This window comes from Nannobrachium achirus (assembly GCF_963921795.1).
Source record: "Nannobrachium achirus genome assembly, chromosome: 16".
Lineage (NCBI taxonomy): Eukaryota > Metazoa > Chordata > Actinopteri > Myctophiformes > Myctophidae > Nannobrachium > Nannobrachium achirus.
The window spans coordinates 60,411,252-60,438,837 of record NC_137823.1 but is presented as its reverse complement, the minus strand read 5'-3'; the positions used below and the strand labels follow the sequence as shown (position 1 = coordinate 60,438,837).

General features: G+C 41.7%; 1 protein-coding gene across 1 annotated transcript in view; it reads right to left on the bottom strand.

Annotated features, from left to right (window-relative positions):
• map3k5 (mitogen-activated protein kinase kinase kinase 5) overlaps nt 1-27,586 on the bottom strand; it is a 130,259-nt gene that overhangs the window by 71,764 nt on the left and 30,909 nt on the right. The window contains exons 3-5 of the mRNA XM_080744033.1: nt 20,388-20,411; nt 8,369-8,562; nt 1,719-1,887 (exon numbers count right to left, since the gene is read on the bottom strand). Of these exons, the coding sequence (XP_080600159.1) occupies nt 1,719-1,887; nt 8,369-8,562; nt 20,388-20,411 (387 nt within the window). The remainder of the gene's footprint in view (nt 1-1,718; nt 1,888-8,368; nt 8,563-20,387; nt 20,412-27,586) is intronic.

Genomic DNA, 27,586 nt, shown 5'->3' with positions numbered 1-27,586 from the left:
CATATGAAAAACATCCCTTGGGCTAAAAACGGACCCCATAAAACTATGGTTTATTGATGAGTCATCACTTTTCACAGTTTTGTGGCGTCCGTTTCTTAGAAAGGAATGTTTTTCGTGCAAAACAAATGCTTGCATTGGATTCAGAATCCCGGAAAAAAAAACACCTAGTAAGACCCCCCCTTAAAGCATATTTATTTTTTGTATTATTTTACTCTATAGTAAAGTCTATGAGAGCCCAACTTTGATTGGCTCCCACAAGTTTCCCAAGACAAATCTGCGATGTCCCTATATGCATGTTCTAACTGTGTGCCAAATGTCATGCTTCTTTCATAAAGTGCACGATTTTTGCCTGAAACGCTCTGACTACTTCCAGTTAAGCAATACACCACGAAACTCAAAAGTCTTATGTAGTGTATTATACCGAAAAATAGATTTTCAAATAGTCGTGGCAGTCTCTTTTTTTTTCTTGTTTGTACAGCCAAAATATTGGTTAATACTACTGTACAGCAAATCGCCATCGATTTATTGTCACAATCTGGCTAACCATCGTTCCTTGCGCAGCATTAGATACTATGAGGACTGAGAACGCTATACAAGATCTCCACAAAGGTTTCACTCATCAAAACTGGTTATAAAACTGTAACTATCAAAGCATGGGCAGCACTCGACACTTAATGTTATGTGACCATATGAGTTTTGTGTGTGTGTGTGTGTGTGGGGGGGGGGGGGGGGCAATACAAAGGGGAGTGGAGTGGACTTCCAATTGGTATTATTCTCATATGAAAAATCGCACCCAGTGTGAAGGGAGCGGTGCCTTTGAGCAGTTTATTTCATTAAGCTATACTGTACTAGTCCTTGCCCGTTCGAACATAATGTGCTCCGAATGATGTGCAGTTTGGGTTATGGGGTGTGCAGTGTGCACAGTATATGAGGGATTGAATGTAGGCGTCTCAGAAGTAATGTTGGAGAACCCAGACACACAGTATCAGTGATCTCAGTCAATCTCCAAATTTGGGCACTGTTTCAGCGTGCAGCTGTTGCCATGGCGGCGATGCATGCGCAGTACAGGCGGCGGTATCAGTGATCAGTTATCTCCAAATGTGGGCACTGTTTAGTATCAGTGATGTCAGCATGCGTGGATATCAGACAGACATCGGACAGACAGACAGACATTCGTTTATTAGTAGAATATATATATGAAGAATGCTTGTGTTGTCCATTAACTCATTCTGTGCCAAATGCCAAAATGGCTCCAAGGTAGCTGTGCCACGATTTTGTATGTTTTTCTTTACTATGCAATGAAAAAAAAAGTTTTTTTTTTTAGATTTTTTTCCCCACAGAAACAGACACAGTTGTTGTGATTCAGTGGCAAAAATAATTTTGTCAATCAGACAAATGGTTCCAGAGATAGAGCTGTTTGAATGAAAAAAAGTGTCCATCCACTAGAATGAACACACATGAACACACATTTTCTCAATCAGCTAAACGAGGGAGCGAACACACAAACAGAGAAAAGTTTTTTTTTTCTATACAAAAAACACAAAAGTTAATCTCGCGCCACTTGGTCACCCAGCGTTATTGCAGCTGTTGCAGACATACCTACACATACTGCATACAGACATGCATACCTACACACACAGTCAAGCATTGGAGCGCTGAGCCTAAAAAAAGTGTTCTTTCTCAAGTCGTCCAATAAACTAAAGCTACATTTCCCCTACCTGAATATCCCTGTAAGACAGCAGCAGGTTGATGACGATGTCGGCAGAAAGGCACTCCACGTTGTCCAGACGCTGCTGGATGCGGCCCAGCTCCGCAGCCAGCTCAGGGCCCGTGTACAACTCCCTGGCTTTACGGATCTCATTCAGGATGGTCTCACGGAAGTACTGGCTGTGGAGAAGAGGGAACACACGCACACACACACACACGCACGCACGCATGCGCACACACACGCACACGCGCACACGCACACGCACACACACACACACACACACACACACACACACACGCACACACGCACACACGCACGCTTGTTTTAGACTTGCTATGGTGCTAGGCTGGTCTAGCCTCGCAACAGCCAGACTCTCCCAGGGGAGAGTCTGGGAGTCCTCCGTAGACAATGCATTACGCAATGACGTAGTTACTATACTTTGACTGACAGGTCTAGTCAGGAGTCATCAGCGCATCAAAACATCGTCGGGAGAACATCAAATACGTCTTTTCCAGGCAGAAATTCCAAAGGTGCAAACGGTTGTTCGTTTTTAAGTTATGAGATGCTGTAGATTTCAGATAAAACTTCGCTTAATGCAGCTTTTATTTGCGATTTGTGAACTCGCATCGGACATGGGGTCCGCCATGTTTGTTGTCAAAATGCGAGAGCTGTAGCAGCCGCTCGACCAATCAGGAGCGGTGTGAGGCGGGTTCGCTCGAAATGCAGCCTTTTGATTGGAAATTGAGAACCTATTTCTCATAAAGAGACTCGATGGGAGGAGTACCAGACCGAGAAAGGAAGCACATTGGTGATGACGTAACTCGGAATGGCTTGCGAGGCTAAGGCTGGTCCACCCTTTTTAAAACTGGCAGAGCCACAGCAGCCACAACCCACTAGTAGTCTAGTACCACATTTAGATTCATCAAATGCACCTGGGGTGCAAACCAACGTCTCTTGTTCTATGTCTCTCCATTGTGGCCTTGGGCTTTTCAACTTCTTGACCCATCGACGTAATCAATTTTCAATGAATTGAGTACTAAGGACCCCAATGGAAACAAACCATAGTGCTTTCTTGGTTTTAAAATCCTCTTATTGGACCTTGTATTGGCCAGGCGGCCTAAAATCTGTAGCACCCGGCCAAGAGTTCCTCCTAAACGTACAAAACAAACTATACTGTTGCATTTGTGTTTGTTCAAGCAACTTCTCCTCCTATGTTGCGGGCAAAAATAAGAATGAATAAAAATCAAGGGAATTAATTTAATCGAATGAATGAATTAATTAATACAAAATTGTCGGCGTGCACCAGAGTCCCTAGCCAACCACCTGGCCAAGCCTTTTTTCTGCAGGAAACCCTGCGCACAGATCATTCCCTTCACATTTAATACAAAACTGTGCATCCATTTCTCAAGTTATCTTGCTGGAAAAACAAATGGAGACACAAACAGGCTTCTGGGCTTCATGCGTTTAAAGTATTCCTGCATTATCTTTAGACAGCACAGTGAGGAGAGATGGTACAGAGAGGTCAGGTCATGAGCTGCATACAATCCCACATCATCACGATTGTGTGCTACTGTATATACTGTACTGAACCACCAGCATGCAGGGGTGTCGCACCCAATTCTGGGCCCTGGGTACTTTAACTGTTGAAAAATAGCAGATATACAAGCTCACAGCGCGGCACCAAGTGCCACGCTGCAAGCTTGTAGATCTGCTATTTTGGAAAAATCGTGAAGATTTGTGCAAGTCTTTGAATGTTTCCATGTCAGTGGTGCTCAAACCTTTTCATGTGAAGGACTCCCAAAATGACATGTATTTGGCCACGGACCCCCATCTCAAAATATTTTGTTCCAGGGACCACCCAGAAGCAAAATTTGAGTTACAAATGTTCGCTTAAAAAATACATATGTTCGGGGCGCCCGCTGGCCTGGTGGTCAAGGCGCATACCACATACTAGGCTATGATGCCTGCTGGCGTCGCCGGTTCGATTCCCGATCTGGACGACCTTTGCCACATGTCATTCCCCATCTCTCTCCCCATTTCATGTCAGTCTACTGTCCTATCAATAAAGGCATAAAAAAAAGCCCAAAAACAAATCTTTAAAAAAGAATACATATATTCAAAGATTTGCACACATTTTCACAACTTTTCTCAAAAATAGCAGATCTACAAGCTCGCAGCGCGGCACATTGAGCTTGTGTATCTGCTATTTTTCAATAGCTAAAGTATAAGGCCCCTCCACCTTGGGCCCTGGTAACTCAGTCCCACTTTCCCCCGCCCCATTGTGACGCCCCTGCCTGTATGTGTGTACATGTTTTTCAGCTCGTTATATAGATAGACCATGGAACTCATACAGCCAGGTTGACATCTCTAACTGACTCTCATACTGGCCTATTATAAATAGTCTGTCATCTCACAGCGTACAGTGCAGCATGTGATGACCTCTGTGGTTATTAGGCCGGATCCAAATCCCATGACTGCATTCACTTCTCTCCACTGTATCCCCAGCAGCAGTAGTGCAGCAGTGGACTTTTGCCAAAAAGATTTGTAACAGCAGCACTTGCTCCTCCGCCCGCCTCTTGACAATGACTCACTGTTCCTGGAACCCAGAATGCTGAGATGCTGAATGCCGGCAGAAAAGAGCCTAAAATATTACAACTACGTCAAAGACCATGTGCATATTGTTAATGCTGTGATCATCACAGTTGCACAGAAGACAATGGATTAAAATAACTACGGCTGGTTTTGCTGGAGTGAGGGGGGGTCCATGCACTATTATCACTGATGGGGATATGTTTTATTCCTGCTTCTCACCAGACTGAACTAAATATGGTACATGCATTACATGCATGCAAACCAATAGTACAAACATGGGAAAATTCTCCCTTTTACAACACTGCCAGCCAAGTGTGGAATTCCTTGACGATTCCCCTTAAAACAAGTACATCGCTGGCCTCCTTCAAAACGGCCCTGAAAATTCACCTTTCAGGGTTAGGGTTAGACGAAGGTAGTCATCACTTCTCCCATAAGACAGGCGAGAAGTGAGACCACCCCCCCCCCCCCTTTTCTTACCACCCACCCCCACTTTATATAATGTATTTTTTTATTTTGTAAATGCAACGAATATTATTATGTTATTGTTGCTATGGAATTTGAGTGCCTAGGATTTCCGACGAAAAAAAGACTGTAAAAGGCCTTATTAGGGATGCTCCTGTTAGGCAGGATGTTCCAACTACTGTACATCTGTATCTGTGCTGCTGTGCTGCATCTTCAATGTGTCTACTGCACATGTAATGTTGTTCATTGTGACTAATAAAATATTCAAACAATCAAACAAACAAATTTCCTTTTGGGAAAGACTGTCTGATACTGTATGGTTGATAATATCACAATGTAATAACAACTCATGCCGTGTTATATAAGGCAAACCAGGACTTGCCTCACAGCACACTGTTTGGCAGTGGTGGAAAAGGTACTTTACAAGTAAAAGTCTGTAATAAAAGATTTACTTAAGGTTTTAAAATGTATAAATTGTATAAAAATATTTTGAAAATAGCAGATCTACAAGCTCAAGGTGACACATTGTGAGCTTGATTAGTGTATGTTTTGTACTAATATAAAAATAATCTATAAAGTAACTAGTAACTAAAGTTTAAAGATGATTACCGTGGAGTAAAAGTACAATATTTGCCTCTGAGATGTAGTGGAGTAGAAGTAAAGTAAAAACACCTCAACTCTGTACACAAGTTAAGTACTTGAGTAGATGTATTGAGTTACTTTGAACCACTGCCCTTTTGGGAACCACCTAACTAACATACTGTACCAAAGGAAACTCTAAGCAGAACACTGGGCTAATGAACAACCCGCTGGTGGTTTCTGTGTTGACACTTCAGTTAAACACAAAAGACAAGAGTCTAATAATGGCAGACCTCTGCTCTGCGTCCAATCTTTGGCTATCAGTAATTTACTACAGTATGTGTGGAGTTTGTGAACAAAGCTACACAAAATGCTTGCTCAGTGATGAAGTCACACAATACTGGAGTGGTGTAGTGTGTTGACCAGGCCTGGAATGTTGTCATTTTAGGGGCAAGGCCACTTGGTCTTTGGTGTTGTCCATTGTTTGAGGGCACAAAGGCCAAATGCCAGGCAGGAAGGCCATCAAATAAAACAAGATTTTAGTCCATTGAAAGAATTGAATTTAAGGGTTAAGGATGTAAATCCTTAAATGTAATATGTAGACTAGATCTGCTGAGAAATAAATACATTGTTATTCACAATCTGATCCATGCTCAGCCCTGCATCAATCAAAGATATTGGATTGGTTTAAAAATGTGGACTCAACTAAAGACACAGGTGTCTACATGACAAGAAAGAGACAGAGGAGAAAGTGGTACAGTCATGGGGCATTAAGGCCACTGTGGCCTCAGGTCATGCCATTGGTTTGAGGGGCATTAAGGCCACTGTGGCCTCAGGTCATGCCATTGGTTTGAGGGGCATTAAGGCCACTGTGGCCTCAGGTCATGCCATTGGTTTGAGGGGCATTAAGGCCACTGTGGCCTCAGGTCATACCATTGGTTTGAGGGGCATTAAGGCCACTGTGGCCTCAGGTCATGCCATTGGTTTGAGGGGCATTAAGGCCACTGTGGCCTCAGGTCATGCCATTGGTTTGAGGGGCATTAAGGCCACTGTGGCCTCAGGTCATGCCATTGGTTTGAGGGGCATTAAGGCCACTGTGGTCTCAGGTCATACCATTGGTTTGAGGGGCATTAAGGCCACTGTGGCCTCAGGTCATGCCATTGGTTTGAGGGTCACAAGGCCACTGTGGCCTCAGGTCATGCCATTGGTTTGAGGGGCATTAAGGCCACTGTGGTCTCAGGTCATGCCATTGGTTTGAGGGGCATTAAGGCCACTGTGGTCTCAGGTCATGCCATTGGTTTGAGGGGCATTAAGGCCACTGTGGTCTCAGGTCATGCCATTGGTTTGAGGGGCATTAAGGCCACTGTGGCCTCAGGTCATGCCATTGGTTTGAGGGGCATTAAGGCCACTGTGGTCTCAGGTCATGCCATTGGTTTGAGGGGCATTAAGGCCACTGTGGCCTCAGGTCATGCCATTGGTTTGAGGGGCACAAGGCCAAACTGAGGGGCAACGACGGCCATGGCCTTCATAACCTCAATGAAATTCCTGCCCTGGTGCTGACATTCAATTGGTCAAATGGAAGCATCGACCTTTAAAAATACTTCACAAAAAAAGGTATTTTACTTTTTCCTCCTTTTTTCCCTCTACGCCAAATATTTTTGTCGAAAACAACAACAAGCTTGTAGAGCTTCTGTTTGTGATGAATGTTCCATTTTTGACAAATATTCATATATTTTGACATGCCCCAAATAGGGACGCTAGGGTTCATGATATTGTTTCTCTCTATTTTTGAGAGGACATGCATATCTTGTTAGGCTTGACCTATATCTATTTGACCTCATCTGACCTGTTGTGCAGTATCTGTTTGAGCGGTATCTGTACTGATTCTAACAGATATGCTTGTAACACCATGGTCACACTGCTCTATCAGGACACTGTATGCCCACTGATACATGATTAAACTGTTCAAGTACAACAACAACAACATCATCATGACATTGTGTTTTCTCTGTACTTATTCACATTATCCTCTGTTCCTTTCTGTATCTGTTATGACTGATTATCTCCTGGTCACGTAATGTCTGCGTATTCTCAACGTGTTTAATTAACCTTTAGAATTTGTGGTGTGATACCGCCTGGTGTCATCTTGTTCTCGGAGCTCGCTGCTTGCTTACAGAGGAATACTTCAACTGAATCATCACTCACCACCTTTAATAAAGAAATGCTCTTCTTAGGTCCACACATCGAGGGTCTACTTGAATTCACAACACACACCCTTGTTCTGTGTGCGTTTTGGCCTCTGGCCAAGAGAGTGTTTTGTTTGCATAGTTATCCATTCTAACTGAAATGAATGGGCGTCGCTACACTGTAAAATCCTGTGTTCATTAAACACTAGAGGTTCCATTTGTACCCTCTCAAGAGTTAAATTAGCACCCGAGGAGTTTACTGTGCAGCTGGAAGCAGCACATCTTGGTTTAACTCAGGGCTCTTCAACAGGGGGTCTGGGACCCCTAGGGGGTCCTCAGAGTTACTACAGGGGGTCCTCCAAATCTTTGTGTGATAGAATCTTTTGTTTCTCCTTTTTTATATTAACCACTTTGAACCCTAGTGTCCATATTGTGAGAACTTAAGCCAAAAATAGCAGATCTACAAGCTCACAACGCCTCGCACTGCGAGGCGTTGTGAGCTTGTAGATCGGCTATTTTCGGCAAAGAGGTTTGGTGTAGAGGGGAAAAAAGAGCACACTAAGTACAGAGTGAAAGCTGAAAGGTCAAGTTTATTAAGTATTAACGGTTCAAGTGGTTAAATATCTGAAATCAGAAATTGACATGAATCCAAAATACACTGATGATTGTGCGATTAAACTACTGTATATGGAATCTATAAAAAGGTTGTGGGGGTCCCTGCTTCATCTCTCTCTCAACTAAGTTGTCCTCAGCCTGAAAACGTTGAAGACCCCTGGTTTAACTGATTCTAATCCGGTGGTTGAACCCCAAACCCCAGCTCTCTCCTGGTCCTGGTACTCACCAGGAGTTGGCCGGAGGCACCTTGAGCAGGCGGATGAACCGGTCCAGGAGGGGCATGCAGATGGGCCCCAGCAGCATCTCAAAGCTGGGCTGCATGAGCTCCGTGAGGCCCTTCATCAGGCTGCTCTCGCAGCTGTACACCTTGTTGTGAGGCGTCACCATGTACGGGATGAAGGTGTAGTTGGCTGAGCATGTCTGCAAAGGAAGAGAACAAAGTAACGCCACAGTCAAATCAGGGCCGTTCATTTGCATTAGTTACATTAACACAGTAAGTAGCACAGAGCTAACTCAGGAGGTCCTGCTTACCAAGTCTAGAGGGTTTAAAGGACAACTTTGTTTTTTTTTACAACCAGGGGCTAGTCCCAGTTGGGCGGTGTCCCAGTTGGGCGAACAGACTGTAAAGCAAGCGATCTTCATCCCATTCATGCGTTTATCGTGCGCTTGCCCAGGCCGTAAATATAATGATTGCATTCACCACAGCTTCGTAACTCGCTCGGGCGCGAAGAGCAGGACCAAGGTCCGCTGGCCTTCGTGCCGCTTGCAATGTCGTGGACAATAATTACAGTCTGTTCGCCCAACTGGGATTTTCCCACAACCAGGGTTCATATTTTAATTGTAATTGGAGAAAAGAAAAGATGAGTGTTAAAATGTTTTCATTTACTGCTTTCTTTTGTTTTAGCGATTTTAGTATTCAGGGGTTTGGGGCATGCGTACAAGTGGTTAAATATGTCTTTTTATAGACAATAAGCCGGCAATTTCTTTGTTACTATTTACACCAGCCCCCATAAATCACATGTGCCCATGAAAGATTGCAGTGCATCTTGGAAATGGGCTTATTGTGTCTTAAATATATATATTTAGCCACTTGCATGCATGCCCCCAACCTGGGGTCAGGCATGCAAATAGAAATAGTTAAAATCACTAAAATGATAGAAAGAAGTAAATTAAAACATCTTTTCTTTTCTCTAATGATCTAAAATATGAACCCTTGTTGTAAAAAAAACAAAGTTGTCCTTTAAGTGGTCAATGAACATGCATTGTGAGGTCACAGTGGCCTTGACCACTGACCACCTACTTCTAATCAGTTAATCCTTGGGTCCAAGTGGATGTTCTTGCCAAATGTCATGAAATGCCCTCAACGCATTGATATGAGGCACCAACCTTATCAACCTCACCAAGAAGTATTCCTCTTATAAGTATGTTCAACCATACCTGACAAATATATAAATATTTAGTTTCTTTTACATTATGCAAATTATCTTTCAAATAATCTGCCACCACATACTGTAGTATGCAGTCTTTACCATGCCTAGTTGACCCCATCTGGGGTCATCTAGTATAAGCCCAGGGGTTTATTCATACTAAGCCCCCTCTTTTTTCCCCTCTACATCAAATATCTTCACTGGAAATAGCCGATCTACACGTTATTGTTGCAGAATGTCAGCCAAGAATAGGGAGGCTAGTGTTCGTGTGGATGAAAACGCAGACAACAATACAGTGTATGTGATGGGAACTCATATTGCCAGAGGGAAGTCTGAGTTGCTTCCCCTGAGCAAGACAGGTTAACGAGAGGTGACATAATGAATACGCTGTGAAGAATAAATCAGGCTTAATAGGCTCTCTCTGCACAGAAAACGGTCTCTCTGTCTGTACAGTTACATCCTCACACAGAGACTGTACAAATGTAACGCGCCCGCTCATTTCTAGAGTTTGTGTCGCGGCTATAGGATTATATATTCCTCCAATACAACCCCCTCAGGTGCAGGGTGGCTTGCTCTGTGTTGGCTTGGTGTGTTATAATAAGATATGGTATGATGATAATGCGCCAACGTGACAGGTAAACTCCACAAATGTAGACATTGTAGATGCTAACAACAACGAGTTATAGACACAGGCTCTCTCTCTCTTTGGAAAATGTCCAGTAGAAAAGTGTTTATTTATCAGATTAGTATTCTCATACAACTGAACTCACGTCATTCGTTGGAAAGTGAGACATGCTGATTGTTACTGTTGACCTTCTAATTTCTGGTGTAGTAAGATAAGAATCTCCTTCCTAAGAAATCTGCCAAAGAATCTTCCAGTGTGGAGACCTGGCAAATCTTTCAGGCGGGTGTATTGACCGTGTGTGTGTGTGTGTGTGTGTGTGTGTGTGTGTGTGTGTGTGTGTGTGTGTGTGTGTGTGTGTGTGTGTGTGTGTGTGTGTGTGTGTGTGTGTGTGTGTGTGTGTGTGTGTGTGTGACAGCGAGAGATCTGCATGCACGCTCACTGCCTGTTTTCAAAAGATCTTAAACATTTTAACACACATCTTCCCTGGCAGATGGCACACATTCAGATAGGGATCCGGGGCCAAATACTGTATATTAATTTGGGGATTCTTGACATAATAAAGTTTGGAACCCCTGGCCTAAAGGACACATCAGTCACTAACAGGTGCATTCAAGAACACATGAGCTGCTCCTGTCCCGTTTCACCTCACAACCTGCTGTGGGAGAAAACTAACGTTAAAATTCCATTCAGTCATGCTGATAACGGCTTATGGAAATCAGCTCACACAGCCGTCCTTGTCTTATTATTTACAGATGGAGTATTATAATGAAAGGACAGTACATCCTATCCATCTCATTCTGGCTTTGGCTCCACGTCCGTCCCTGTTTTGGCTCCAGTTTGTGCTTGAGGGAAATGTTTTTTTTTGTCTTGGACACCCATTTCGAAAAACCTTCCATTTTTGTTTCGGCCAGGAATCCAGGATGGAATTTGGAATGCAAAGGTGGCTGCAGGCAGGGGCCTGCCACTGCTTGGGAAAGCTTGAGGAAACACTTTTGGACTGAAACTGGAGGAGGAACAGGAAAATCTACTGTTGGTGTCCATGGTAACACGGCCATATGATCTGTCAAAGATGTCTAAAACTTTACTTTTCAGGAAATTGGAAGAAAAGTGGGCTCGCTAACCTCTAAAGCAATAGTTCTTAAACTTTGGGTCCCCAGATGATTAGCTTAATGTAATTTATTTTTCTCACTCAACGGTAAACAAACCAACATACAGTATAAGTGTATATTATACAGGGTATCTGCACATTTATAAAGTCACAATTTAAGGACTTTCAATACCAAACTGTCAAGAGGCAAACATTGTGAAAATAGCGGATCTACATGCTTTACAACGCCTCGCAGCACGAGGCGTTGTGAGCATAGATCTGCTATTTTCACAATATTTATCTGTGGAACCGAGTCACATTAAATGTACGTAATACCTACAATTCCAAGTGCTTGTCAGGGTGGGGGTCCCTAGTTCAAATACGTTTATTTTGGGAGTCACAGCCTAAAAAGGTTTGAGAACCCCTGGTCTAAGGACTAAGCTATGGCCGGTTGTGTCAAAGGTCAAATCTCACCAGGACGCAGGATCTGACATGAATTTAGGCCGGCTCTACTAGGAGCTCAATGGTAAAAAAAAGTCAGCAGTTGAGCAGGGAAAACGGGTTCAAATCGGAGGTAGAACTTAAATTTTTCCTAAGCTTTATTTATAATTATTTTTTCTTGCTGTCTTGGCTATTTTTGCAATCGGGCTTAAGTGATCACTTTTTAAAATGAAATTACAAATCTGCTCGCTCTGGCAACAGAAAGAGGATGTGAAAGGATTAAGGCACCGCGGACATGAAGCAATTGGAGACTTGTGGCAGAAAACACCTTCCGTTCCACCATCTGTGAACTGTGTTCTTAATGACATCACCGGCAGCCACCTTTGCAGGCTGCGTGAAGGTTTTCATCCATACAACCAGGTGACAGTTGGGTGCAGAGTAGACGCATGTTTTCATCCATACCAACCAGGTACAGTTGGGTGCAGAGTAGACGCATGTTTTCATCCATACAACCAGGTACAGTTGGGTGCAGAGTAGACGCATGTTTTCATCCATACAACCAGGTACAGTTGGGTGCAGAGTAGACGCATGTTTTCATCCATACAACCAGGTACAGTTGGGTGCAGAGTAGACGCATGTTTTCATCCATACAACCAGGTACAGTTGGGTGCAGAGTAGACGCATGTTGCAAAAGCCCGACGGCAGATCTATATTTAGCTCTGTGTGATTCATACCGCTGTTTGGATCACATGACTGCACGTCATTCCACTCCAATGAGATCCTAAATGACTCTGTCACTAGACTAGTCCCTCTGGCTAGTTCTCTGTCACTAGACTAGTCCCTCTGGCTAGTTCTTCTCGGTATTGGCAATGGTGAAAAGTAAACAATTTTACATTTACTCAAGTAAAGTAGTGTACTTAAAGGGATATTCCACTTTCAACAGGGAAACACCTTATGGGCTTTTCTCCACATACATTGTAACTTCAAACTCCATTTTAACCAAGATAGATTCATTAAAAAACACCCATTCTTTTTTTGGTGACTCATACCACCCTCCTAATATGTGAGCAGGCCGTGTGTTTTTCAATAACTTTTTTAATTTATTTTTAATAATTATTTGGGAAAATGGAAAAAATGAAATACAAAAAGAAAATTATAAAAAAAAAAATTAAAAGGTTATAAAAAAAACACGACCTGCTCCCGTATTAGGAGGGTAATATGAGTCACCAGAAAAATTTATGGGTGTTTTTAATGAATCTATCATGATTAAAAATAAGTTTGAAGTAACAATGGGTGTGTACTATGGGGAGAGGCCCTGGGCCTGGAGGGCCTGGTAACATTTACATGAAATATCTAAATATTGAATCAAGCAAATTAAAAACTGTTCAGGGCGTTCATAAAAGCCTGATTAGACGATAAAATTACAAAAGGTTTTTTTGAAAGTGAAATATCCCTTTATGTAATTTTTTTGGCTACTTTTAGCACTTTTAACTTTTACTCAAGTATTCCTATTTTTCAATACTTTACTTCTACTCCACTACATCTCAGAGGAAACTATTTTTTACTTTTTACTCCACTACAATTATTTGACACTTTCAGTTACAAGTTACTTTGCCTTTTTTGTATTATAAGATTTTGTGTGAAAACATTACAAAAAAAACCTGTTACTTTTCTGGGTCAAAAACAGACAGAAGTGGCTTGCAAACAAAGGTGCAAGACAGTGAGAGAATGTGAGAACAAGTTCATTATTCAGTCAGTTGGGCCTGAAGGCTGCATGTGTGTGTGTGTTTGTAGTAAAAAGTATGGTAACACTTTAGTTAAATGCTGTGTCTATAAGGCATTATAATGGCCTTTTTAATGCATTATCATGCACATATAAGGCTTCATAACACTCATTATAAATGTTTATAATTATGCATGAACATTTTTACACTTTATAACGACTACATTGTGGTAATTATTGTGCTGTTCCACTGAACTTACAGTATAATGCATTATGACCAGCACTTATAATAATTCAGAAAACTTTATTTATAAACGTTATGCTTAAAGATTACAAACCTCTGTAAAGAGTGTTATGAAGCCTTTATGTGCATTATAATGCACAGCACAGCATTCTAAAGTTGGCAAGAAATATTACCTCTAATAGTAGCCATGTGTTGCATAGAGAATATAGGTTGCTGCCTTCAGGAAGGAGATACGGTGTTCCAGAATACAATAAGGTCAGACTAAAAAACGTCCATTGTCCATCAGTCGACTTTAAAGGACAACTTTGTTTTTTTACAACAAGGGTTCATATTTTAGATTGTAATTAGAGAAAAGAAAAAGTGAGTGTTAAAATGTTTTCATTTGCTTCGTTCTATTGTTTTATCAAGTTTACTGTGCTAAAATGTGGGGCATGCGTACGCATGGGGGCATGCGTACAAGTGGCAAAATATGTCTTTTTAGACACAATAAGCCAGCAGTTTCTTTATTGCTATTTACAGTAACACTTCTAGCCCCCATAAGTCACATCCAACCATGAAAGGTTGCGTTGTATCTTGGAAATGGGCTTATTCTGTGTAAAATGACATATTTAGCCACTTGTACGCATGCCCCAACCACTGAAATAATAATCTCTAAAACAATAGAAAAAAGTAAATGAAATAATTTTAACACCCATCTTTTATATTCTTTAATTACCATTATCTAAAATATGAACGCTTGTTGTAAAAAACTTAAGTTGTCCTTTAAGGCTTAATCAGGAGTTTGGCCAGAGGTAGGCTTAGCGGTGGACATTGCTCTTGTCTGTGTTATCCTTATGTATTGTAAACCTGTCTTGTTTTTGTTCCCTTGTGTCAAATGTTTGTATATATGTTTCGCATACATGGCTGCTGTGTCGCAAGACAAATTTCAGTGTGAACTGACAATAAAGTACTATATCATCATATCAATATAAATGTGATTATAATGCACTATAGCCCCAGCCTTTAAGTAAAGTGTAACCAAAAAGTATTTAAGAGCTGGACGGCTGCACAGCGTAGGATAAGCGGAGCTGCAAAGGTTATGATGTTAATGATTAGCAGTTAATTTTTACAACAGCTCCAGTGGTCATTAAGCCCTGGAGGAAGGAAGTCATCCTGATCACTTTGTTAGCCGTGGTCTGATTCTCCCCTGGCTTGGAGAAGGATTGTGCTTCTGTGCTGCAGTGTTTCAATCCAGTGGTTCTCAACTTTTTCAGGCCGTGACCCCCAAAATAATCATATTTCAACTGGGGACCCCCACCCTGACGAGCACTAGGAGTTGAGCCATTACATTTCGTTTAGTCTCGCGTTGCCAGACTGTTGACTCCGTGATTTGGAAATGCTCCCGTCATACAGTCTGGAATAACGTAAGAAGAACGATGAGTAACCGTTTAAAGCCGAAGTGAAGCCTCCTCGTCACTTCCGTTTCCGTCTCAGGAGATGTAGTTCCAGACTCTATATAGCATTGTGGAATAGTTGTCTAGCTACGCAAGACTACATTTCGTTTAACACAGTTGTGAGCATGTAGATCGGCTATTTTCACAATTTCTGCCTCTAATATTTGACAATTTGGCCAATGTTTAATTAGTCAATTGAGAGGTATTAAAAAGCCCTTAATTGTCACTTTAGAAATGTGTAGATACCCTCTATACACTTAAACTTTATGTTGGTTTGTTTGAGTGAGAACATAATGTTGCACATTAAGTTAATCATCTGGGGACCCCTCAAAAAACTCACAGGTTGAGAACCTCTGCTTTAACCAACTGAACCCCATGTCAGCATCCATATTCTGGGGGGAACATTAGCCAACAAAAATCGATAAACCAGCTCACATGCTGTGTTGTGAGCTTGTAGATTGGCTATTTTAGGGCTATAAGTCCAAGTACAGTTGTAACTCAAGTCACTAAGACTAGACAGATACCCCTCTGAGCATTGTCTTATCACACTTAATAAATACTGTATCGTCGTTGTCCAGTAGAAACCTTGTATGTCCAAAACCGTTGCTTTTCAGGAAATGAAACCCACAAACACACTTAACCGCTTTCACTTTTACTTAGTATGAAGCAGAGCCATCTATTGAAGAGTTGCGCCACCTCCGTTCACTTCACCAGGCCAGGTCTTCAACATGACTTCTTTTAGCGAATAGTGAAAACGCGCTGAACCGGAAGTTCACGGATTGCATTGGAATCTGTGGGCTTTTGTCACTATTTTGAGTTTTAAGAACCATTTGACCGGCGCCGTCGTAATTTTAGTTACACAGGTCTTTTAGTTACACAGGTAAAGGTATAGGTGCAAAATAATCCATGTGGGATTGCAATCCATGTGGATGTTTAATTTCTGAAAAAATAAAGAAAAAAGAAAAATGGAGATACAAGGTTTCTGCCCAACGGTGTACCAAACTCAGACGGAGGTTTAGTTTACTGATCAAAATAGAGGGACCGGAAGGAAGGGAGAGAGGAAGTCTGAGGAAAGGATAGAAAGAGAGAGAGAAAGAGAGAAGCAGAGTATGAGTGCAGGGTTTGCTCTGTAAGGATCCTGACATCCAAGACTCTACCCAGCAAGCACAGTCAGGACCTGGACCAATCAGTGACGTCTCCATTGGGGCCAGATCACAGCCCATATGGGGATGATCTTGTCTTCATTACCATTTGTTTGACAGGATTTATGTTGGTTGAAATCAGGTGATAGTCTAGGCCAGATAAATATCATAAGTAGTTAGATGTCCCAGAATATAACCTTACATGCTCATATTTCAACTAACATTACAAACAATAACAATAATCCTGTCAAACAAGAAAATCCATATGACGTCCTGGTAATGAGGTCAAGATCATCCCCATATGGGCTGTGATCTGGCCCCATATGGGCTGTGATCTGGCCCCAATCCAGACGTCACTGATTGGTCCAGGTCCTGACGTGCTTGCTGGGTAAGTCACGCCTGGGTCATAAAAAAATCAAGAACTGTGTTCCAAAATAGACGAATGATTGAATGATACCTACAGTATATTAGGGGTGTCACAATAAACAAATGTCACCACACGGTACACGATATTGGACTCACAATAACGATACAATGTTAAATGTATTTATTTCCCACTGTGTACAAGGTGGGAGTGAGGTGGGACGCTGCGTACAGACAGAGACAGCACATTGTCAGCCTAATCCTGATTTATCCTGTACTTCATCATACAGCGGTGTAGCATCAAGCTTTATGTAACCGTCTCACACAGGGGAAGCAACTCACACTTCTGTTGTTTAGTTTTTCAACATTGCCCATCATCTTCGGTTTGTTGTGGTGGAGTCTGTAGTTATTAGTTAATATTACATTATACAGTATACTATACTGTCATTCATACTATACTATACCCCCTATAGAGTAGCCTATAGCAAGGGTCTTCAACAGGGGGCCCGGGACCCCTAGGGGGTCCTCAGAGTTACTACAGGGGACCTCCAAATCTTTGTGTGATTTTTTATATTTTTAATTTATCCTTTTTTATATTAGCCACTTGAACCCTAGCGTCCATATTCTGCCACGAGGCGTTGTGAACTTGTTGTAGATGTGCTATTTTTGGCTAAAGTTATTTGGTGTAGACTAAAGAGCAGACTGAGTAGGCCTACAGATTGAAAGGTCCAGTTTATTATGTATTGACGGTTCAAGTGATTAAATATCTGAAAACGCAAATTGACATGAATCCAAAATACACAGATGATTGTGCTGTCAAACAATGAAACTATATAGAATCTATGAGAAGGTTGTGGGGGTCCCTGCTTCATCTCTTTCTCTCAACTAAGGGGTCCTTGGCCTGACAATCTTTGAAGACCCCTGGCCTATAGTATGAATGTCATGAAATATTATGCCTGAATACATAAGTATATAAGCTGAAAAATAGAACAGATAGATAGAGATAGAGATAACAATAAATTAGAGTCACACTTCTCAGCCGATGCTGCCATGTCTGAACTATCCAACATGGCCAAAGTTATTATATGTTATAATTAACCTATGCTGTGATTGGACCACATAGTTATACGTTATAATTAACCTATGCTGTGATTGGACCACATAGTTGCCATACAGGAAGAGGAGGTCAAACCACAGATGATTTGTGAAAAAAGAAAAGAAAACAAAAGTGTCAAATAACTTCCTTGTTCAGTATCATAGGAGAGGACTGGTAGTAATATGACTCCAGTATCCAGCATTTACAGTAGTTTACAAAGGGGAAAGCAGAAAGCTATGCGTGCGGTGATCTCGTCATCTCTCTGTGGTCGTGGTGGTAGTAAGGGGAGATCTTCAGAAATAGTGTCAAATCCTGGAATAAATTCCTTACCCAAATAATTCTTCACCAATGTGTTTGTTAAGGTGTCTAGTAACACATCTCACAAAGACTGAAATTCAGTTTCCCTAGGAGAATCCTCTGGTTTTTTCGTGATTCTGAATCCATTGCAAGCATTTGTTTTGCAAAAAAAAACATTCCTTGGCCAAAAGGAATTGCCCAACAAAACTATGGTTTAATGATGAGTCATCACTTTTCACAGTTTTGTAGGAGCCGCCTTTACCACAAGTAAATATCAGTGGTGGAAAGTAACTAAGAACATTTACTCAAGTACTGTACTTGATTAATTATTGTAAGGTACATTAATTTTACTTTACTTGAGTAATTACATTTTTCATTTCTCAGGGACAAATATTGTACTTTTTACTCCAAAGTTATTTTTGACAGCTAGAAGTTTCTTTGCAGATTCAGATAATTAATTAAAAGTCCTATTTTATACTCATTTGATTATTTGAAAATAGCAGATGTACTGTAGAAGCTCACAACATGCTGTTAGTTCTATTTTCAAAACTGTTTACTTTTACTTTGGTAACTCTATATTTCAATGCCTATGCATTTGTATTTTTACCGAAGTAATATTTTGAATACAGGATTTTTACTTGTAAATGTATATCGTCACTGTCGGGTAGAAACCTTGTATCTCCAAGTTTCAAATGTATATGTTTTTTCATAAAGTAAAGCCCTGCTTCAACAAGACTGTCCCAAAAAACTAGTGAAAATAGCAGATCTTCAAGCACCGATGCGAGGCGTTGTGTGCTTGTAGATCGGCGATTTTCACTAGTTTAGATCATTTTGAAAATGATAAATACAAAACGATCGTTTTGGACATACAAGGTTTCCACCCGACAACGACGATATAGTAGTAGGATATTACAGAATCACATCCAACAGTGGTTCTCAACCTTTTCTACAGCGCCCACTTCAAACAACATCTGAAAGGCGTTCGTGGCCCACCCATCCGACCACTTAACACGGCAGGTGGTCGGAGGTGTGGGCCGCATGCATGGAGAATCGCTGACACAGACTGATATTATAGAAGTGAAAACAGGGAACAGTTGGCAGTAGTAGCAACACAGCAACAGGATGTACATGTGGGTATGTGTGGTGTTGGGACAACAATGCATACAAGTGGAACGGAGAGAAGTGCAGTCAGGAATTGGTGCCTGCTGAATGTGTGTTCCCGCCTGGTTTCCCATGGCGGGATAGGGGTGACTTTCAGGTAGGGAATTCACCAAATATTCGAATATTCAAATATCAAAGTCACTATTGGATGTTGTTCATCGAAGTCGAATATTCATGTTTTTTTTCTCTCTCTCTCTTATATAGTTTATAAAGCTTGGCTAGATAGGAAGTCATAAGAATGAGTTGTCAATGCCCCTGGTGGATGAATTTGTCAATGCTCTATACCAGGGGTTCTCAAACCTTTTTAGGCCGTGACCCCCAAAATAAACATATTTGAACTGGGGACCCCCCCACCCTGACAAGCACTTGGAATTGTAGGTATTACATTTAATGTGACTCGGTTCTGCAGATACATATTGTGAAAATAGCTGATCTACATGCTCACAACACCTCGCAACGCGAGGCGTTGTGAGCATGTAGATCGGCTATTTTCACAATGTTTGCCTCTTGCTTACTTAATAATTGACAGTTTGGCCAGTCCTGTCAAATATTCGACTATTCAAATACTTTGAGGTCGAATAATTTGAATACTAAAAATCACTATTCGTGAATGCTCTACTTTCAGGTAGGAACTGCTTGGAAGATAGGGCATTTAGGGGTTTGGAGGTGAGGGCTACTTTGGTCAATTCAAACTAATTCACCCCCTTACACAAACGTGTGTGGGGATTGGAGAACTGCCATAATGACTAAAATTGGTAGAGAAAGGGAAAACAATTGAAAGAAAGAAGGCAAACACCACAGAGTTACCCCAACCACCAAACAACAGTGGCAATGATTCAGAAAAATACAACTCTACTGTAATTACATGAACTTTAGCGTCCCTATTTTGGGGTGAACATCTGGCAAACATTGCAGCTATACAACCTCACAATACGTCTGAGCTTGTATATCGTCTATTTACGATGAAGAGATTTCTTTTTGGAGCTCGCCCTCCCTCGAGATTTGGTGTTGAAGGGCCAAAAGGAGCGGCCCTACTATAGAGCCATGGGGGACCCCGTATGTAAGCTTTAAGTGGTTGATGGTGTCAGATATTTGTGTGGCTGTAAAGAACATTACTTCTTTGCACCACATAATGTGCACTGGGAAAAGGATGTGTGAGTGTGAAGACAAAGAGAACTTGAGCTGAAGATTGCATTCAATACTTACAGTGTTTTTCTGGCAAACGATCTCCTGGAAGAAGCAAAGAGAAACAGGCTATTAGAGAGGCTTCAAGACTTCACATTTCCCCCTTGATGTTACCCAGTAGTACTGCAATGATAGGTCGTCACCAAAATCAACAGGGTTCCATGGCAATGCAGCTGGTGAGTTGTGAGACATCTCAAAGTGTAGGACAGATGGACGGAGCAACGACTGATCCACATTGCCATCCTTAGTCCCACTCCCATCGTAAGATAGGATAGAAATAGCTGAAGAGATTTAAACTGTGTATATAGTGGAATAATAATAATAATAATAATCTCTAAGCCGTGGTTATAATACTGCTGTAAAGGGCATCATTTGAAACAAGACTTTGTCCAATAACAGCGTGGCTTCATGTGGATCTCAGAATTAGTGGTCAATTCTTTTTTACTCCTTTTTTCTACCAATTTAAGGTGGTTGCACACTGCTGCGTTTTTCGTTGCGGAATGCGTTTTTCAGGGCAAGGAGAGAGAGAGAGATAGAGAGAGCAAGGGACAGAGTGGTGCGCGAAACGGGCGGCAGTGTGCAAACGTGACTGATATAACGTGAGGTTGATTTTTTTATTCACGCGCTCCGAAATTCACTCCGATATTCGGCCCGAAAAACGCAGCAGTGTGCAACCACCTTTAGTCATTAAAGTAATGTATTTAGGAGAGATCTGGAGTGCCTGCAACTCTCCAGATTAAAAGTCTCAAGGTGCAAGACTCATCATATCATGAAACTGAGAACAGCCAGCACTCAATAAATGTGTTTGAAGGCTGAGAAAGACGTGTTGGGTTGAAAAGGCATCCAATGCTCTGCTCTGTCTGGGAGAGTAAATGAAAAGGACATTTATTGAGTTCTGGCTGTTTGCTCAATTACAGAAATGAATGCATGTCAATGAATTCCTCCACACACATTCACTTCCTTTTAGACGCCTTGTCTCTCTAAGAACTTATCTAGCAGAAGTGGGCATTCCAAGCCCCATTGACTTTCATGGTAAAAAGTGATTAAGTTAAATATTTCACACAACACATGAGGAACAAGAAATGCTGGTTTTGATCGGTGCAGCAGATTGCCAGATTAGCTCCTGAACAGACACACAGACCGTCTTATAGATCAGGGGTTCCCAAACCTTTTTGTCACTCCCAGCACCTTATATTTATAGCATATCGTCGTTGTCGGGTGGAAACCTTGTATGTCCAATACCGTTCGTTTTGTATTTATCATCTATAAGATGTACTAAACTAGTGAAAACAGCAGATCTACAAGCACACAACGCCTCGCGATGTGTGCTTGTAGATCGGCTGTTTTCACTAGTTTTGTGCGACAGTCTTGTATGATGAAGCAGGGCTTTGCTTTACCTAAAGACGTACACATTTGAAACTTGGAGATACGAGGTTTCTGCCCGACAGTTATTTTAGTGATTATGTTGCAAGGAAAACGTTAGGATAATGACTAAAAATAACTTTGTACTTTAAAGACTTTAAAATGATACTAAATGTTTTTTCAAGTGTCCAAATAAATTCCAAATATTATCAAATGATCTCGCGGCACCCACTTTGAAAACCCCGGTTCTAGATGGCTACGTCTTTCAGGAGAAAAAGAAGATTGAAACATCATGCAGTTTAAATAATTGAGCAGCAGCCGGCTGATCCACAAGTGAGGAAACCACCAGAGAAAAGTGGTCTTATAATAAGACAGGGTGGAGAGCCCCAGACGGCCAGACATCCCACCCAGGATGGGGAGCTCCCAGACGGCCAGACATCCCACCCAGGCACACAACCCCACCACAGCATGGGACAGCGTCATGGTTAGGGGCCCCATTTTTACATTATAGCTGCAAAGAATAGCATCTTTAACCACATAAACCCTGGTGTCCCTATTGTGGACATGCCATTAGAGGTCAAATTGTTTAAACGTGTTAACATATACTGTATCCACAAGTTTCCAACGCCCCATAGTGCATTGTGCAGACGTCTGTACCGAGCTTCCGGCGCCGATTTAAAAGCTCACAACGGGTTGCATCTGCGACGCGACGTGAACTTGTATGTCTGCTGTTAAACCCGGAAGTTTGGTCCCGATAGTCTCCAGTAAACTCCCGCGGAAACGTATATATATATATATATATATATATATATATATATATATATATATATCTGCTGTCGGGCCGAAACCTCCTAAAAATGAGCTAAGTGGAGTTAGGAGGTTTAATGACTGAAGTGCTTTTTACTACTTTTCATCGGTTCAATATTGTTTTAACACACAGACGTAAAGGGTGTTCAATAGCACATATTTATGAAAAAAAAAGAGAGGGCCATTCGGGTGGAGTTAGCTGGTTTGGCAGAAAGTGTGGAGTTTGGAGGTTTTGTCCCAAGCACTTTTTACTACTTTCCATTGGTTCAATATTAGGTTTTCTTATTAGTCTGCATTGCTACTCGCTGCTGCTATACACATATATAATCGTATGCATGGCTGTGCATTACGGTACACTGTAAATAAAGTCCTGAGTGATCATTTAACTCTGAGAAAGTAGAAAATGCACCCTTTTCAAACTTGTGATTTTGCAGTGTATGTAGCCGACTAGCCGTATATCCAGTGCGGTCAGTCACCACCACCTGGGGGAATTCCATGTCTCCAGGAGGCTCCTCTCGCTAAGCAAAACACTTTGAAGAAACGGCTCCCTGTTCTCTTACTGCAAGATGCCTGCAGCACAGACTTTGAAACCTTTTTTCATCTCGGCTCTTAAACGGAGGGACTGCTTTCTAGGAGCCAGACTCAATGAAACATCCCAGGCACACTAATAATAACGCATACAGGTCTGAGATTCATTTGGGGTTCTGACCTCACCATGTTGTCGCAAGCGTTGACAGATTAAATGGGGTGCAAGTGATCCCTGCAAGCCAAATGACGCCATGATGACGTTATGATAACGTCCTCCGGTGACTCCGGTGACGTTCAGAACCAGGCCAGATCACAGCCCATATGGGGATGATCTTTACGTCATTACCAGGACGTCATATGGACTTATGGATTATTGTTATTGTTTTATCCAAGCGTTTCAGGCAAAAATCGTGCACTTTATGAAAGAAGCATGAAATGTGGCACACAGTTAGAACATGCCATATGGAAAATCTTTGGCTATAGGGCCATCGCAGATTTGTCTTGGGAAACTTGTGGGAGCCAATCAAATTTGGGCTCTCATAGACTTTACTGTACAGTAGAGGTCTTCGGACCTGCCCGAGATCCGAAATTACCCGCGATCCGAACCGAACCGAGCCGGGTAACGGGGCCGTTTTCGAGCTTTTACCGCGGGGCGGGCCGGGGCCGGGGCCGTCTGCCCCGGTTCCCCGGGTATCTCCTGTTACCCGAGTGGAGCCGACTCAGCCGAGACAGGCCGAGATTGAAGTGAAAGTGAACGCAACAACTGCACCAAATAGATAACGCCACACGATGGCACTAAAGATGCAGCATGTAATCTGTTGCATTGGTTGTGAGAACTGAGAAGTAGAACTCACTCAGTCACAACAACACTGACTGTATCAGTTGGATTGTTATTATTATCAAAGATATTAACGTAACGTTTTGGTTAACGGTTTACAATGGAGTTGTCATTGCGTGTTGTCATGCTCTGCAGAGCAAAATGGACACTCAAAGCAGAAAGATATAATGAACAACACATGCGACAGAAAACGATAGCATTAGCATTGGCTAGCTAAAGAAGAAGGAATAAAAACATGGATTTATTTGTATTTACAAACTGTCCGCATTGACTTACTGGTCTGGGAAAAGATCATCTTTTGGCGAGAGCGAGAGGCACAGCGCCGCTGACAGCAACAGCAGCACCGTGGCGACGTTAGGTAAGAAATATGTCTGATACAACTCTTAATATAATAACGTTGGCATTCTTTCATTTCGGGGCGACAGGTTCGGGTCTCGGATCTCTCGTTCTGCTCGGGTATCGGATCCAATTTTTCTAATAACAGGCGGGGCCGTTCGGATCGGATCCATCACGTCTCGGGGCTGATCGGGTAACGGTTCTCAAATTCCAAATGATAGACGGGGCCATATGGGTCCGGGTCCATTTCCCCCGGGTCCTTTTGGGTTCGGGTAGTTCAAATTGGACCCGTGAAGACCTCTACTGTACAGTAAAATAATACAAAAAATAAATATGCTTTAAGTAGCATGTGAGGGGTCAAACTAGGGTTTTTTTTCGGGATTCTGAATCCAATGCAAGCATTTATTTTGCACGAAAAAACATTATTTTTCGTGGGCAGGATTTATGTTGGTTGAAATCAGGTGATATTCTAGGCCAGATCTGACTAGTCATGGTTTAACTTGATCTGGGCCTCAATCGAGACGTCACTGATTGGACCGTGCTTGCTGGGATACGTTTTAGTTTTTTGTAAAAAGTTAAAGGTGATACACCATGCATTTAAAAAGTATTTATGTCATATTGTTTATGTCCCAAAAACGTTTTTCAAAAGGTTTGAGGCTAAATTACCACTCCTGAATAGAGAGCAAAACATTTTTTTCTTCAAAAACGGCCGTTTATGACGTCACAAACGGCAGCAAATCTGGACAGCCTGTTTTGAGAACCCGTGGGATGCTTTTAACCTCCACCTTCCCAAAACCAGAGAAAGACACAACGGTCTGAAATGGGACTTTGTGAGGATAGAAGGTGCTAGTGGGACCCCAAAAAAAGGTTTTAAAATAGGAAAAGTGAATTTTCATGGTGTATCACCTTTAAAGCTCTGCTGGACATTATCAACCAAGCGTACACATCTGGCAAACTACCTGAGATATGGCATACAAGGATCATTGTTCCTGTACCAAAGTCAGGAGAACCTCAACAAGACAGCTAACCAGCTAACCTCAACCGTCTTATGGCCCTATCATAGTACAGTCTGTGGTGATAGGCCATCACCGCGGTGTAGTCTTTTAAAGGGCCTACACCATGCTTTTAAAACTATATTTTTTGTATAAATATATGCTCAAAATTGAGTCTAGCCTCATTCACACTACAGATATATAGTTGAACGTTTTGCTTGGTAATTCAATGTAATCTCAATGGAAACAAGCTTTAAAGCTTTCAAAGCTTCGTTCTCAGGATGGCCTGTATCTTTAAAGCTGGTTTCCATTGAGATTACATTGAATTACCAAGCAAAACGTTCAACTATATATCTGTAGTGTGAATGCAGCTTTAGACAGGTTTTAACCCTCAACAAACACTCTGACCATTCTTTTTGTTTGTTCTAGCTCTACTATAATGAGGCTCTCCAGCTGCAATACCAAAACGGCCTCTGTTTGCTCAGGGGCGCATCTAGTGGGGTTTTTCCAGAAAAAAAATAAGTTTTTGAAAAAAAAAGTTTTTGAAAAAAAAAAGTTTTTTGAAAAAAAAAGTTTTTTGAAAAAAAAAGTTTTTGAAAAAAAAGTTTTTTGAAAAAAAAAATTTAAAAAAAAAAAGTTTTGAAAAAAAAATTTTTTGAAAAAATTTTTTTTTTGAATTTTTCTTTTTACTTTTTGACAGTTTTTGAAAAAAAAATTTTTTGAAAAAAAATTTTTTTTTGATTTTTTTTTTGACTTTTTGACAGTTTTTGAAAAAAAAATTTTGAAAAAAAAAATTTGAAAAAAAAAAAAAAAAATGTTTTGACTCTGAAAAAAAAACGGGAAACGCGTGTGACGTCACATGCGTCAACTCTCAGAACAGCACTGTTCTGAGAAACCGTGGAAAGCTTTTCATCTCTGTCTTCCCAAAACCAGAGAAAGACACAATGTACAGAAATAGGACTTTGTGAGGATAGAAGGTGCCAGTGGGACCCCAAAAAAAGGTTTTAAAATAGAAAAAGTGAAAATTCATGGTGTAGGTCCTTTAAAGTCAGAAAACTACACCATTACGTTATTAGCCGCGGTGAAGGGCCATCACCGTGAACCCCGAGACATCTCCTCTGTTTTTACTATCAGACAGTCTCCCCATCACCCCGTTCACTGATTGGTCGATCTGGACCAATCAGTGTGCCCCCTGGTTCCAGGGGCACAGAGGCGCGAGCAGCGTGAGCGACAGACGGGGGAGAGAAGGAGAGAACAACAGAAACAACGTCACCCAGGACTTCACCCTGACTATGATGGCCTCCACTTGTTATCTCATTTTTATGGTGATAGCTTATCACCTAAAATTTGAGGTGATAGCTCTTCACCTTGGACTCTGATAAAGCCTTTAGACCTTCAGCTGAGAAACTGACAACAGACTTGGGGCAGATATAGTGCCTTCAATGACTTATAGCTTTTGACACCAAACACCAGGGGAAACTCATGAACATTCTCCGGACCAGTGGTGTTCCTGAGGAGCTGGTGCAGATGATAGCGGCGAGCAGTAGCGGCTCCAGAGAATTATGACTGGGGGGGCTATGGGGGAGCGGGCTTTTTTAGACCAGGGGCCAATTCATTTAGGCAACAAACAATAATGAATCCGAGTACTGTAGGTTATCGAATAGGGTTTTTGTGAGGCTGAATATGCTTTCCAGCATAAAAAGTACAGTTTTTTAGTATGGTTTACATAGAAGTCAGTCAATTGTCTTTCACATATTCATATATGTTTAATTTATTTGTTCCTTAAATATTTTTCATCACAATCGGGTGTGTGGGGTGGGGGGGCTTAGGGGGTGCTAAGCCTTCACCAGGGCCACTGGCGGCGAGCTAATAGTCAGACTCGAGTCAAGGTTCTGACCCACGATAGTGTGACTAAAAGAGTTTAAGATGCTCGAGAGATACTGAGAGATACTATCACTTACACCCTCTTTAATCGCTTACCCCAGGGGTCTTCAACGTTTTCAGGCCAAGGACCCCTTAGTTGAGAGAGAGATGAAGCAGGAACCCCCAAAACCCATAGATAGATACCATAGTTTCATCGTAAATTTGTGTTTCCAGATATTTAACCACTTGAACAATCAATACTTAATAAACTTGACCTTTCAATCTGTACGTAATCTGCTCTGTTTCCCCCTCTACACCAAACCTCTTTGCTGAAAATAGCCGATCTACAAGCTTGTGAACTTGTAGATCTGCTATTTTTGGCTAAAGTTCTCAGAATATGGACACTAGGGTTCAAGTGGTTAATATAAAAAAAGTTTCTATCACACAAAGATTTGGAGGACCCCCTGTAGTAACTCTGAGGACCCCCTAGGGGT